We start from the raw sequence: 13,654 nt of genomic DNA on the forward strand, positions 1-13,654 counted from the left end.
TTTTTGCTCAATTTCGTTGGATGTGCGGCTTACAAAACTGAGCGGTTGGTTTCCATCATGAAGAAACTCGAAGTTTTTGTTGGTACGTCAGGCTTTGAAGGATTTATGGATTATGCCAACATATGGCTATAGACCTTCGCCACGGCCCCATGTCACCTCTAAGAAGTGTCAGCAAAAGTTGAGATTCCAGGCTTTGTCAGTGAATTTTCAGAACTTCTGAGAAATTTGTTTCGAGTTTCCAAAATCTCCAAATTACAGGGAAGCATTGCTCTATTTTCTAGAGGAAGTTGGAACCATACGTTAATGGATTGTTAATAGGTCAATCGTATTATTTTGTTATTAAATATTGTTTAAAACCATTCTCGTGGCTCTTGCTGAAACCTCCAAGAAGCCTCCAGACGAAGGGAACATTGTCGACCAGACAAAAGATACTCATATTCCTCGTTCAATATAAAAACCCCATAAAGTAATTTTGTTAGGATTCTTAATGGTTTATTACAATTATTTGCGTTCAATTTACGCCCTGACAAGTTTCTTGCTATCAATTTTATAAAAATTTATGGACCAAAAACGACCAATGGAAAGACTATATGGGGCCTAACGAAACGTGAAATAAATGTGTTGCGAAGGAAATTGAACTCGGTCGAAACGTCCGGGACCCTCTTGCTAAGATTCGAAATGTTTTTGTTGAAATTTGTTAGAGATTTTGACCTTAAACAAAAAAAAAACAGTAGAATTTACTATGCGTTTCGCCATTGACTCTCGTCCCTTTCACTAGAATCTCCTCTAATAACTCTTTTGTGACGAATATTAGACCCAATCGAGCCCGACCGAAAAATTCCCACTAATCCGATACAAACTCAATTAGGCAGTCTCGACTTGAACCGGATAAGAAAATGAAAAAGTCCTTAAAGGAAAATGGCCCAATTGAGAGAACATTTTCTTCCATTTGTTGAAAATTAGCTGTTGAAAAACTACTAAGATAAGATCGGTGCTTTCTATCTTTAGCAGAGCTTTGCCAAAGTGCCCGAGAGAACGTAATAAGACATAAAATTGTAATCTAGACTAGACGATTTTTAGGTTTATCTACAAGATTGTATTAAAGTATGGATATTGTTACGTCTAATACAAAATTTTATGTGCGGCCTCGTTACCCTGGTGAACTTGTCTGTATCAATTTATCATCAATAACAGACTTATATCAAGTACCTAATCAAGTTTTACGACAGCAATAAAGTTAGTTCGAGGCTGCTACAGCACAACTTTGTAGTTTGGTGACAATAACTGCGCCACCTGGAAACATACTCGATCTAAAACTTTTTTGAAATTTCGACGTAAAATGCCCCGGAAATTAAAAACTGAGTTTATAACAAACTGTCGGTGAAAACAATTTTTGCGACTGTTTGATGTAAAACTGAAAAGAACATCGTTGTAGGCCGAAGGGGATGAATTAATAATAAAGTGGATGACTTCGCACTTCAGAGAAGGAAGTTAGGGAAATAAGTGAAAGCGATAGGTCGTTTCAGCTCGGATATAATTTTATGGGAACGAGGAGTTTAAGGCCTATAATAAGAAAATCTGGTTCTCAGCAGGGGCTTCGGAATGGCGACAATCTCGAGAGTTCAAGGTTCACCGTTTCGACGTACAAACAGAATAAAATGTGGCCCAAATTCAGCCCATGCGTTGAGTTAATCGGTGAAGAAAACCCGCGTTTTAGAAAAAATACTCTCATTTGCCGAATTCAAAATAACCCACAAATCTGTAATAACGCTGCTAGGGCAACTTTTTGTGAGTTATCCACCCGTGCATTTCATTTTCAGTTATAACGTTTCGCTTCTGAAAGAAGAACATTAACTTTCCTTCTTATGGCGTTTTGTTTTTCGTCCATATAAAAATCTTTCCACTGTAAATTACGTAGTCCGCTACGAGGGCGAGAAATCCTCGTCCTCAGACTCCCTTCCTAGGAGTGTGCAATAGATTAACGGGCCTTAGGTACAGGACTTTAGCGGATAGAATTCTCTCCTTCGTGAAGACGATGGGCCGTTTTTTGGAGGGAGGTGAAGACACGGAATAAAAGAAAGTGAATTTAGGGGTGAACAGGGCTAGTATTAATACTAATACTAGTAACACTAGTTCTAGTGGTCTTTTGAGCTTAATTTCAAGAATGATCGACTTGTCTAAGTTAGGTATGATCATCCTAAGATTAGCTTTGAATTTAAACTAGATCTCTTACAAGTGAGGGTCAAAAACCTATCCCCACCTCCACGTGGTGACCCCTGGATGCCTCCTCCTTAGAGCTCGGATCTCGGAGAGAGATCTAACAGACGGAGAAAGTGTAAGGATGGATGTTCAATGGGCAAAAACCAGGGAGTGACCGTGTGCGAGCCTGCCAAAGGAACGATCTATTGCATCATCAAAACCCTTCGGGGCAAACACGACAAGAAAGGACATAGAAGATCAAGGCGAAAAAATAAAGGGACCAAACACCCAAGGACTACCATATACGTATGGATGCCACAACGCAAAGAGAAGCATCTCAGGGGAAAACGCAAACATTCAAGAACAATTTCCATTACCGAAGGAAAAAGTACAAATTTCCATTGGATGTATACGTCAGGATTGGTCACAAGACGATACGAGACCAGAAGGGCATATACAAAGGGACTGAAAGGAAAAAAAGTGACGTTGCCCCGCAACTTGGAAGGACACAAATTGAGCATGGAGAGGCGCGAAGCCATCACAAAGGCCGTCTCGATTACCACAAAGGCGAAAAGGAATAAAATAGAACCGAAATGAACCAAATAGAGAGTAGATGTTGTAAAAACATGACAGATGAGGAAGGCGAGGAATCAACTAGCAGAAGGCGAGTGGAGCAGATAGTAGTTACTCGCAGTCCTTTCCGACCTTGACCATATATCCTTGCGGAGTCGGAAAATGTTGTTTCATCCTGAGGTTTTTATTGAGTATTTTAGGTATGTCTGAGAACAACATGGAATTTGGACCTCATAGGGCTTTGTTATTCATGATATCATAATTAAAAAAGTACCTTAAAGCTGGCTTGGTACAGCTTAATTGCCCATAGAATAATAGTTAAAATGGTCGAAGTTGTAGCGAATAAATTTCAATTTTTCCGATTGATGATGTAAGCTATTGGTGCATTTTATTTTCTGTTCTATAAGATAACGATGCTGAATCTGAAAACATGTTTAAGTCATGATTGCCAAATTCGGATCTCCGTGCTTTCTACATGGAGATAAATCAGACTCCCATATGCATCCAAGTTTTTAGAGCATTTGACCGTCAACTGTAATGGAAACTTTTTAAATCCTCACCAACGAGCATAAAGTAACTCTGCAAATGTTTGCACACCGTTTCAAATTGGAACTCAACCTCGGCTACCAGAACTTAGTTTTACAGTTTATTATTCCCACTTTATGAGTACAAACTTGGAAAATCGCAATATAACCATTCCATTTGTTTCGATTAAACCTTCTAGATCGAAAGTTTCGGGCTAGTTTTGTGCAGTATCATCTAATCTCGCATTTATTGAAAGTGTAGCAATAGCAGAAATGCCTTTAATATTTGATTTTGCTCGTTCCCGAAGCAAATATCTCTTGACATGCTTGATATCTTATTTTTACTAGTGATTCAATTTAACTACCTACTTTAGGGCCAAGTTGGGGGTCGCTGGTGAACCTATTAGCAATAAATTTCCCACGAGTTATTAAAACTGAAAAATTTATTGATCGATTTCAACGTTTGTATATCGAATTTGTGTTGCTGGTACCAGTTTAGCAATTATCTTTTAAAAAATTGTACGAGGTAAACAAACGACGCCGAAAATCGAAAAAACCGCCCATATTTTAGCCCAACATCGGTTCTAATTTAAAACAACTCTTATTTAACGTGAATTTTCTAAAATCATCCGTTTTCAGGTCTTTGAGTACACATCATTTCCAATGATTGATTGCTTTTACAGGCCGAAACTTCCTTTCCATCTTGCAGAAAATCCTGGAGGGTATCAGACACACCACCCCTAACAAATCCCCTATTTTCATCGAAATGGGTTGACAGCTTTTTTGGGAATGCACGGAAATTGAATCTGTTAAAAAAGTACTGGTATTTGGAGGTTTATTTGATTTAGAAAATTTGGTTTCAAAACAAATTAATCAATTTCCAGAGGAGCGAATGCACTTTTATGCGAACGCTGTGGTGAGTGATAACTTTAAATTAGTTTTTTAGTGGAGATACACTGAATTCAATTTCGAGATTTGTTCATTGGTTACTTGCAATGGAAACACACTTATTTTATAGTCAGAATCCCTGAGAGGTTCTGATTTTATTTCCAGGGAAGTTAATAACGAACTAAACAAGACACACAACCGACTTTAAATAGTCGTTTGAACATTTCCAAAAGATCTCTTCTCATTCACCAAGCAAGCATGTATTTTAATAAGCGAAAACCAGGCCCTCCATGAAAGCTCTTTTGTGGCAAAGTCTTATTAATCCATTCTTCTCGAAAGGGGGTTTATTTTCAACTCGAATGCCTCGGTTTATTTCGCGCTTCATTTACCTCATAACAAAAGGGTCAATAGTAAAAAGGTATCTCTCAAAATTAAGCCGATTTTGCGAAATATAAACCAGGCATTAAGGTGGTTAATTATTCATTGAGCTTCGACTTAGTGAGATGTTTTTCTTATTTAGAGCAATCATTAAATCTGGTATTGATTCTCTCTGGCGATTAGTAAGCTGCAAAACCTCAAATACTTAAATATGTTTTTACGGGCATTTGAGGACGTACAACTCCGTCTGCTTATGCAATCTATTCAAAATAATTACAAAAGTTTCCTATTCATCCTCTTGGTTGTCACATAGCGTCGAAGTTGTCGCTGTTATCCTGCTTTGAAGCTTTTAAAGTCGCTTCTTGAAAGAGTTCCAAATAAGTCGCTTACAATGTGAATCGCATATTAAGGGATTTGGGTATTCCTCAGAAAAATCATATGTGTCCTGTGTAAAGTTATTTCTTTTCGTTAGCAAGACATTCGGGGATTCAACGTATTGCTTTTAAGCCAACTTGTTAGCAGGCGGAATTCTAAAGAATAATTGCCTCGAACAGGAGGGTAAGGACTTTTGCATTTTTTAAATTATGAAATCCCTTAGAGGCGATTGCATCAAAACCTTATTACAATCATTGTTATGGTTAACAATGAGACAATTCAATTTGGCCAAATTAGCAAAACCAGTTTCGGCTATTTGCATGGAAATTAACTCATTGTCCTTGTTAACAACGCTTTTGTATAATCGACCTAAGGAACAGAGCTTGTTAGTGACTTTTTGCCTGGTAAATGTAATTTTAGAAAGCGAACAGATAATAAGTAAAAGTGTTTCCAAGCATTTCTATTAATAGAATTGGACATAATACTATGAAAGAAAACACTCATTTTAGTCCTTTTCATTCCTTTTCCCAGGTGTTATTATTGAATACTTCTTTCCGGGTAGCTCTGTACATGTTAGATATAATTATTCCTATGTACATATTTTTCAGTACGATTACGTTTCTAAGTTAAAAGTACCATAATCAAGGCAGGCGGCAGGTGGCCGTAGGCGTAGAAGCTCACCCAGTCCGCATTTAAACCAACCACAAAGCTTCGTTTGAAGGTCCAGTTGTATGTAAATCAACTGGTCTGGTACATCTGAATTCTCAATACGTGTTATCGCGGATTTAGGCAACACAAATCCAACTCTAGCAAAAACGCTTCTCTGAACGAAAAAGCTTCAAATAGTTTCTTTCGCTTCTCCTATAAAATTCTTCTATTTGAGTTACTGCAGTTATGAATGATATGTGTGAGATGTGTCTATTCAGCCTAACCAACCATATGCGTCCGCTTAAATCTGAATTTTGGTGGGCATTGTGCATACACAGCTCAAGAAATATTTTAAAAAATATTAAATTATGCAGTCTGAAAGAACTGTTGCGGCCTTTTCCTGCTTAATTCCCAAAGTCTACATCGACTAAAAAAGAGTCCGATGTGAACCTCAGAGATAAAAGCCAATTTCTCAAAAACTATTTGTGTTATTTTTCTATTACTCCTGCTCCAAAGAAAACATTGCCTAGCGATGATATTTGCTTTTGACTATGCCCTGTCAGTTTGGAGCCGAAAGATAAATATAAGCGTAATAGAACTCCCAGAATAGAGAAGTGCATATGTACGTGTGCCGACCTTCGATGAGACTCCTTTTCTGAATATTGCGAAATAGAAAGAAATAACGTTAAACTTTAACGAGTCAATAAAAGCTGCATCAACGAGAAAATACAAGAAATAAAAATGCAATCGCTACTTTCTTTTTCCTCTATCAATCAACTCAACCTATGCTCATTCTGGTTCACTTTATATTATTCCCTCGAAAGAATAATGTATCTAGTGTCACATTTATTTTGATGGAGTATATCTGTTCGAGGAGAACGTTGCCCCAAGTAATCCATTTTGATCATAGAACAATGTATAAAGAAAAGGTAATTTGTAAATCTGTTGTAGATCTGCATAAGCACAAAATACTTACGTTAATCTGCCCTTTTTGCTTCGTGTCTAATCGATCCGTGGAGGATCTTTGGAGATGGCGACTCAAGGCGAACATCTCGGCCAGCCGAGAGCGAGTTTTACCTCCTGAAGGGGGTGGTTCGACAGGGGGAATCGCCGGTGCCACCTGCTGAGGACTTCTTCTCCTTGAATTTGGAAACACCAAGTGCTCGATGTCCGGAGTGTATCTAGAAAGAAATAAAGTGCTCCTCAATCTCAAAGACGATAAATCAATTTAATGAAATTTAATTTATTTTCTCCATAAAATACGCAGAATTAATTTCAAATTAAATTTGATGGGAATTGGCGATATTCCAAAAAGCTCTAAGAAACCCCCGGGGGAGGAAGTTTAGGGATGGTAGTATTGACAAGAACTGTGGAAAAATCTAAAGGGGCAGGGGGATACTTTTATTTTCTTGTAGTGTCTGACTTCTGTGGGATGAATGCACATTGCTTCAGATCCACAACTAAGTAGACAGAGAGAACGAGCAATATTTTGGTAACATTCCAGTTTAAATCCAGTTAAATCCAGTTTAATTCCAGTTAAATTCTAGTGAGATGAATCGAGGTGCGTACAATAGAAATTTCCGTCATAAACTCGGCATTTGTTGCCAAAATATAGCTGTTATGACTTGTGTCGCTTTCAACACCATAAACCAATAATAATCAATAAACCAATAACATTATTAATGGAGCAAAAATACTACTTTTTGACTATAAAATTGGCAGCTCTAAGATTCAAAGTAATGCAGTAAATGAGTGCTTTTTTGTTCAATTTCTGGATCTGAAGTAGTATATTAATGTTTTTGTTGCAATCCAGCGGTTTCATTCTTAAAACTATACCTCATATGGTGTCACCTGTAATACTGTTTCATTTGTAAAGTTACGTTTTGAATATTGCCTACTTCCATTTTTAGCACAAACCCTGAAGGATTTTACAAATAATTGCGTAATAGAAAGACAATGTAAACCGGTAAAAGCCAAAATTCTCCCATAATCCCCAATTTATTACGTGTCGCGCTGCCTGGCTAAAGCCGAGCATAACGCTTTGTGACGTCGCACCTCTCCGAGAACGCCTCGCCCGTTCATAAGAACTTTTATTTGTCTCTTAAGTTTTTCCATAGAACGATTTGCCTGATCTTTGTGAAATTTTATACATATTACTATTTCTAACACTTTTGTAATGTCCAGAAAAAAAGTTCTTTTTGACCTCCCTATTTTATTAATGTGAAAGGGACTTCTTGCTACTCGCACGTCTGCACATAATACCTTTTGAGGACATAAGACCATTTGCTGTCAGTTATAAAATGCATCTTGTTGTTGTAGGAATGCCAAATTAAGGTTCATGTAAAGTGACTAACACTTCGAAGACATTGACGGCTATTTAGAGAGCCAAAATTAACAGTTATGGTGGAAAAAATTAGCATTCGTTCTATTGGGAAAATGGGTAACTCGATTTCTTTCTTTCTTTTCCACGCTGATGAAAAATAAAGTCATATATCCGCGCCTTGTACGATCTCATTTCTGTCTAATCTAATTTGCTCCCTATTGCGTTGTTATGATACTCTTCAAAAATATCATAAAATATTGAATATGAAAAAGAACATATCTTCTTCAGACAGGGTTTCAGCGAAGGCAGATCCTCAAATATGCAGTATATAAATACAAATCTAAAATTTGTTTTTATTTACTTGTGGCGCTTTTAACAAAAATTTCAATACTCCTCTCCTTGATCAATCCGAAATATAGATTTCCCAAGGTAAATATAATATTAACAGGAACCCCTTGCGCTATAGCAGTCTATGTTTAATATTAAATAAGCTTTCTGAAATGAAACAAGGTTGTACGTTAAATGCGAATTTCAAGCTTACATTAGTTTCACGGCAACAATAAACCGCCCTAGAATGTCACTTAAAATCCAGCTTATTGTGAGCACGTCAAATAAATATCATGCCAAACGTTAGTAATAGTTCTATTCAAGACTTACATCCTCTACCAAGGTAAGCTATACATTGAAGAGAGATGTTTTATTCAGAATTCGAATCGATAAATTCCATTTCTGGAAGGCTCTATTTATTTGCCTTACCAACACTCCTATTGTACTTCACCTTCACTTTGGTATTTTTGATTGGTAGGTTTTGGTGCTTTGCCGATAGGATTTCTCAATAATAATTCCTTGTGAACTTGATGTCTAGACCAAGGAACTTTTAAATTTCAATGATTTGGGGAGCAGGAACGATTATTTCCCTGTTGAGTATAAGGCCTTGATGAATGTTCCTTACAGCCTTGTGGTCAATCTCCAAAGTGATTTCTCTGTCATTCTATAGGTCTCTCAGCGATAGCTTTCCCTCGCGACCCCCATAAGCCTAGATTAACATAAATGTCTCAGTGATTTATGGATGGGTCTGTTAACAAACGTCCGAATTTTAGTTAATCAGTCCTGGAAATAAAACAAGAGCCATCGCACAGGCCCATAAATATGGTTTAATAACTTTCGCAGCTGTTGCCACAATTTGATTAATTCTCTTCTATGCGGTAATAATGATAACGAGCAACGCTGAACACTCATGTGAATATGCATGTAATGGTAATGGCACACTCTCTTTCAATTTATCGTTGGAAACAGGAACATTTGGGTCGCGATTTTTGTTCTGATCTATGAATTCAAATGGCTGATGGAGCAAACGAACAGTCGGAATTGACAGAGTAATCTCATGATGGTAAATAACAAAATAAATTGTTAATCCCATTTATCTTCCATCTGGTTGAGACCAGGCCCCTAATGAAGCACAAAAGATAAAACCCGGTTTAATGACACAGTAAAATAGAGCGTTTTACCGCGACCGCGATAAGGATGTTGACAGGAAAATCAATGAACGTTCACACCATTTCCCAATTTGCATGAATGTGTTCTATTGCTTCGCCTGGCGGCATGGACATCGTAAATTTTGATTATTCAATTTCATTCCAGTGTGTCGGCACTTAAGGGCACAACAGTGAAGCGCACAAAAAGCTTACTCAGTTCTCCCTTTGTTAGTCTCTTAGGGATTGCAATCGGGTTACTGAAAAATAAAAGGTTAGGGGAAGGGGAAAGGAATCACCTCCAGATGTCTAGTTAGAGAATAATGCAACTGGTGAAGTACTTCTACTAGTCTAATTCAAGTGAATTCTGGAAAGGAAAGGCTCTGGTTGGGAAATAGAAAAGTGATAGCGCCTTACGTTACGGGAATAGCAAGAAGCTTATTGTTACGAGCGAGGCGAAAGCTTGCAACCGAAGTCAGTAATTTTGTCACGCAAAGTAACGTGCGTTGCTTTTGAGTAGTGTACAATGCTTTTGGTACCAAGATCCAAACAACTAGGGAGTTCTTATTCTCTGGGTGTTCGAAGCAAGGCAAGTTACTTCATGTATTTCGATTAACTGCAATCAGCGTACGGCAAAGCATCGAATGCACCCTTATCATCGAATGTTTTTTTAATGGTATTGCCAATAATTTATTCTTAACATGGCAAAATTCAACAAAACATTTTAATAACTATATGTTCCCATATTATTTCTTCCAAGAGAAATAGAAAAACAGACAAAAGATAAACAAAGTTTTCGCCCGACATGTCTGATTGAGACAACGGAATGCTCGAAATGCCCTTCGAAAATCCTTTGACCTTTGGAAGCCAAACAGAACTTATCCATTAAGAGCGCCATTCTGTTCTTGTACAAAAATGTCAACAGTTGATACCATTAGCTGGTTAAGAAAAAGTCTCGGAGTTACATTAGAAGGAGATATAAAATAAAGACTTAAATATACTGACGATTGTTACCTGGTAAAGGTGTATACTACTTATCATAAAGATCGCCACGCATAAAAATAATGCCCGTATGTATTTTAATGAAGCTTCGTAAATATCACTTCACAGGACACTGCACAAAATACATTATACATTAACTTTCGAATCAACCGAAGTCCAGAAAGTCTTTAAAATTCTAATAATGTCTATAACCACCTTAGGAATTTACACCCTCAGCAACTAGCCTGGGCATGCTTTTAAGCAAATGGTCGATGTTCTATTGAAGTGCACAACAACTCTGCTAAAGTACGTGCTGGATTCTCCAGTGTGGTTACTTTTCTTCCTATCGTGTCCCGTTCGTGTTCTATGGAGGAAAGATCAGGAGAACGTGAAGGCCAAGGGAGCGCATTAACATTGCGATGTTATAGATGAGCCATAATTATATGAGTAATATGTGGCCGTGTATCGTCTTGCTGAAAAAGCACGTTTTAAGTACGCTGGATGTATGGTATAGCTACTGGTTCTAACACTTCTTGAATGCAACGCACGGTGTTATATGTAAATCTTATCAATTGTACTACTACAACTAAATACGTATGTATACAAATTTTGATCGAATTTGATGCATTAATTATAGGTGTTGCAATTTTTATTATAAGTAGTATATTTAATTACATAAGGAATTTGCTAGTGGGAGAAAAGAGGAAATATAAGAATGAAAGGAGGAAATATAAGCAAGTTACCGCCTGTACTGGAATATTTCAATCAAGTTAAAGAGTTCGTCTTTGAATGGAAAAATCAAATTCAGAAACTTCCGATTCAAATAATCGATATCATATATACAAATCTACATTCCTATCGCGTTCTGAATAAAAATAAGGTTGTATTATACCGGCGTCGAACGGAAGAACAAAGAAATGCGATAGAGAAACACAGGAAAAAAAGAAAATTAGTTTCTAGACTTCATATCTAATAAACACTGTGGAACAGCTTTTTTTCTATTTCGTTGAGTTTCATAATAAAAAAAAAAAGGCAGCAATTAACGCATTGTTTTAACCCTGGAACATCAAAATTAAGCTCTATCTGCACCATTTTTTAACGACATTAATTTAACTCAGTAGAATCTTGACCTGTGAAGTAGTACTGGTCAAGTACGTTCTCACCCCTAAGGAATAAAACGCCATCATTCTTCCAGCCCATGGCATCAACCAAGTTTGTTGAAAACTCGCTTAAGTGGGAATAGCTTTTCCATTACGAGTTCCAACTTGAAACTTGACGATAAATAGCCACATGCAGCAGTACTCTGAAGCCAATCCAAGGCATATGACTGTGTGCAGATTATCAGATTTTGTTGGGGAACTGATGGAGACCAGTTCTAGTATCAGGAGTGTCGCATGAATCTGCTATAATTTAAAGCTTGATGTACGTGTCCCCAGGCAGATCCATTTGAGATATGAAATTTGTTTCTATAGCGTGTGCTCTGATTGCCTGATTATAAATTCACTCAATAATTAAACTTGTGCCAATCAAATTTGTAGATTATTTTCCTCGCAACAGTAACAAAAACGCTTAATACCTCTATGGAAGAAAGAATTGCCATTATTCTGTATGGCATAATGATTTCCAGAAAATATGTTCAAACACGAAATATAAAATCAACCTTTTGCAAATGGAAACGACGAATTAGGAAGTTGTAGAATCAAATTTAGAGAAATGTATGAATGGAAATTTCTCTAGAGTTATGTGTATTTAAGCATTCAAATTTAATATAAACTCCAGTCGCAACTCTCTTGGCCTTTTCAAGCTGACATTAGCCGGGTAGCCTTAATACCGGTCATTTACGGGCAAATTGTTAAATTTGATATGTTGGTATTTCACGGTTCTTCGTTACTCAGTTTATTGATTTAGTTCGGGAATTACTCGAAGACTGAAAGTCACACCTTTAACGGAAACTAATTTTTACTAAAATTCATGGCGCAGCCATTTAATATAACCTATCTGCTTTGTATTCATAGGTCACTTCGCCCATCCCTATTGTATCTACCTATGTATATTGAAATTTCAACCCTCTAAACGAATATATTTGTTTCTCTTTGACGAGGGTATGCCGAACTAACATCCCTCAAGACTTGACATTCCGCTAATCCATTTTCCATTGTCGCCACTCCTAATTTTGAGCTCACCCTTGTCAGTACCAAATTGTTCACGTGGAAATTTATATTTTCCAAAGTAAACTCAGTGCTTATTAGGGGGCAAATAGTGGCAGTTTTCCAAAAGAATTCGAGGTTGTTTGAACTAGTTGTGTGCGGTAAAGCGTCGTCACCGCCTGCATTTGCTAAATGGATATATCACTTTACCGCACGCGTTCCTACCAATCAGAAGAAATTGTCAGTTCTCTCAATCGTTAGGTAAGTAACAGCATATCTAATAGGAAAACAACATATTAAATTCATACCCGAGGCGCTGCCGAGGGAAGGGTCAGAGACCAACATATGATTTTCCTATGAGATGTGCATATCATTTTTTCTGAAACTCAAGATTAATTTGAAATGTGTAAACATAATCTATACGAGGACAGCCGTACGGGAATATCTGTGGAGGAGAACACCGAATCAAATGCATTGTCACGGACGGAGTTGGCACGTGCTAAATTTCATGCATAACAAAACATGCCGACCGTGCCGAGTCGATGCAGTGCTTGCACTCCTTTATTAAAACGGTTTCGGCATCTACACAGTACAAAAACACTACATATGCTTTAAGAGAAGGTAAATCTTCTTCGACTAACCATCGAGTAAACTCATTAGCACGTTCTGAAGCACGAATGTTGGAGTAATGCCATTTAGTTCAGAATTTTAAGATTGAAAATACACGAGCACGACAAAAAATAAGCGAACAGACCTTTGAAACTCAAATCTCATTCAGCCGGTGTTTTCATGAAATATTCACTACGAAGGGTAAACTCGAAACAAAGTAAAACTGCTTTAAAAACTTTCATGGTAATTATGTCTCACCCTGGATCCATTCTCACAAAATCCTGCATGCTAATCTTGGTAGAACTGGTTTTGGACGTTTGTCTGGACAATGCGGATGTTTTCCGTTTTACGTTGAACGGTAAACGCTGGCTGGACGAAGAATCAGCCAGCTGCATTAGCCGGTCGCGGATGTGCTCTAGGTCGTCACGTGACATCGTACCACTTCCGCCCCCGGCTGCGCGATTTTTCACTTCCAGCTGCGCATTACGATCGGAGGGTGGTTCATTGTCGCGTGGTCACTGTCCTCACTGTCTAGTG

At 37.6% G+C, this 13,654-nt stretch overlaps 1 protein-coding gene across 1 annotated transcript in view; it reads right to left on the minus strand.

Annotated features, from left to right (window-relative positions):
* Nucleotides 1-13,654, minus strand: part of RhoGEF3 (Rho guanine nucleotide exchange factor 3) — a 96,231-nt gene extending 82,577 nt beyond the window's left edge. Inside the window, exons 1-2 of the mRNA XM_066400890.1 lie at nt 13,376-13,654; nt 6,562-6,766 (exon numbers count right to left, since the gene is read on the minus strand). Coding sequence (XP_066256987.1) covers nt 6,562-6,766; nt 13,376-13,551 — 381 coding nt within the window. The 5' untranslated portion in view covers nt 13,552-13,654. The remainder of the gene's footprint in view (nt 1-6,561; nt 6,767-13,375) is intronic.

Source organism: Euwallacea similis, chromosome 21 (genome assembly GCF_039881205.1).
Source record: "Euwallacea similis isolate ESF13 chromosome 21, ESF131.1, whole genome shotgun sequence".
Classification (NCBI taxonomy): domain Eukaryota; kingdom Metazoa; phylum Arthropoda; class Insecta; order Coleoptera; family Curculionidae; genus Euwallacea; species Euwallacea similis.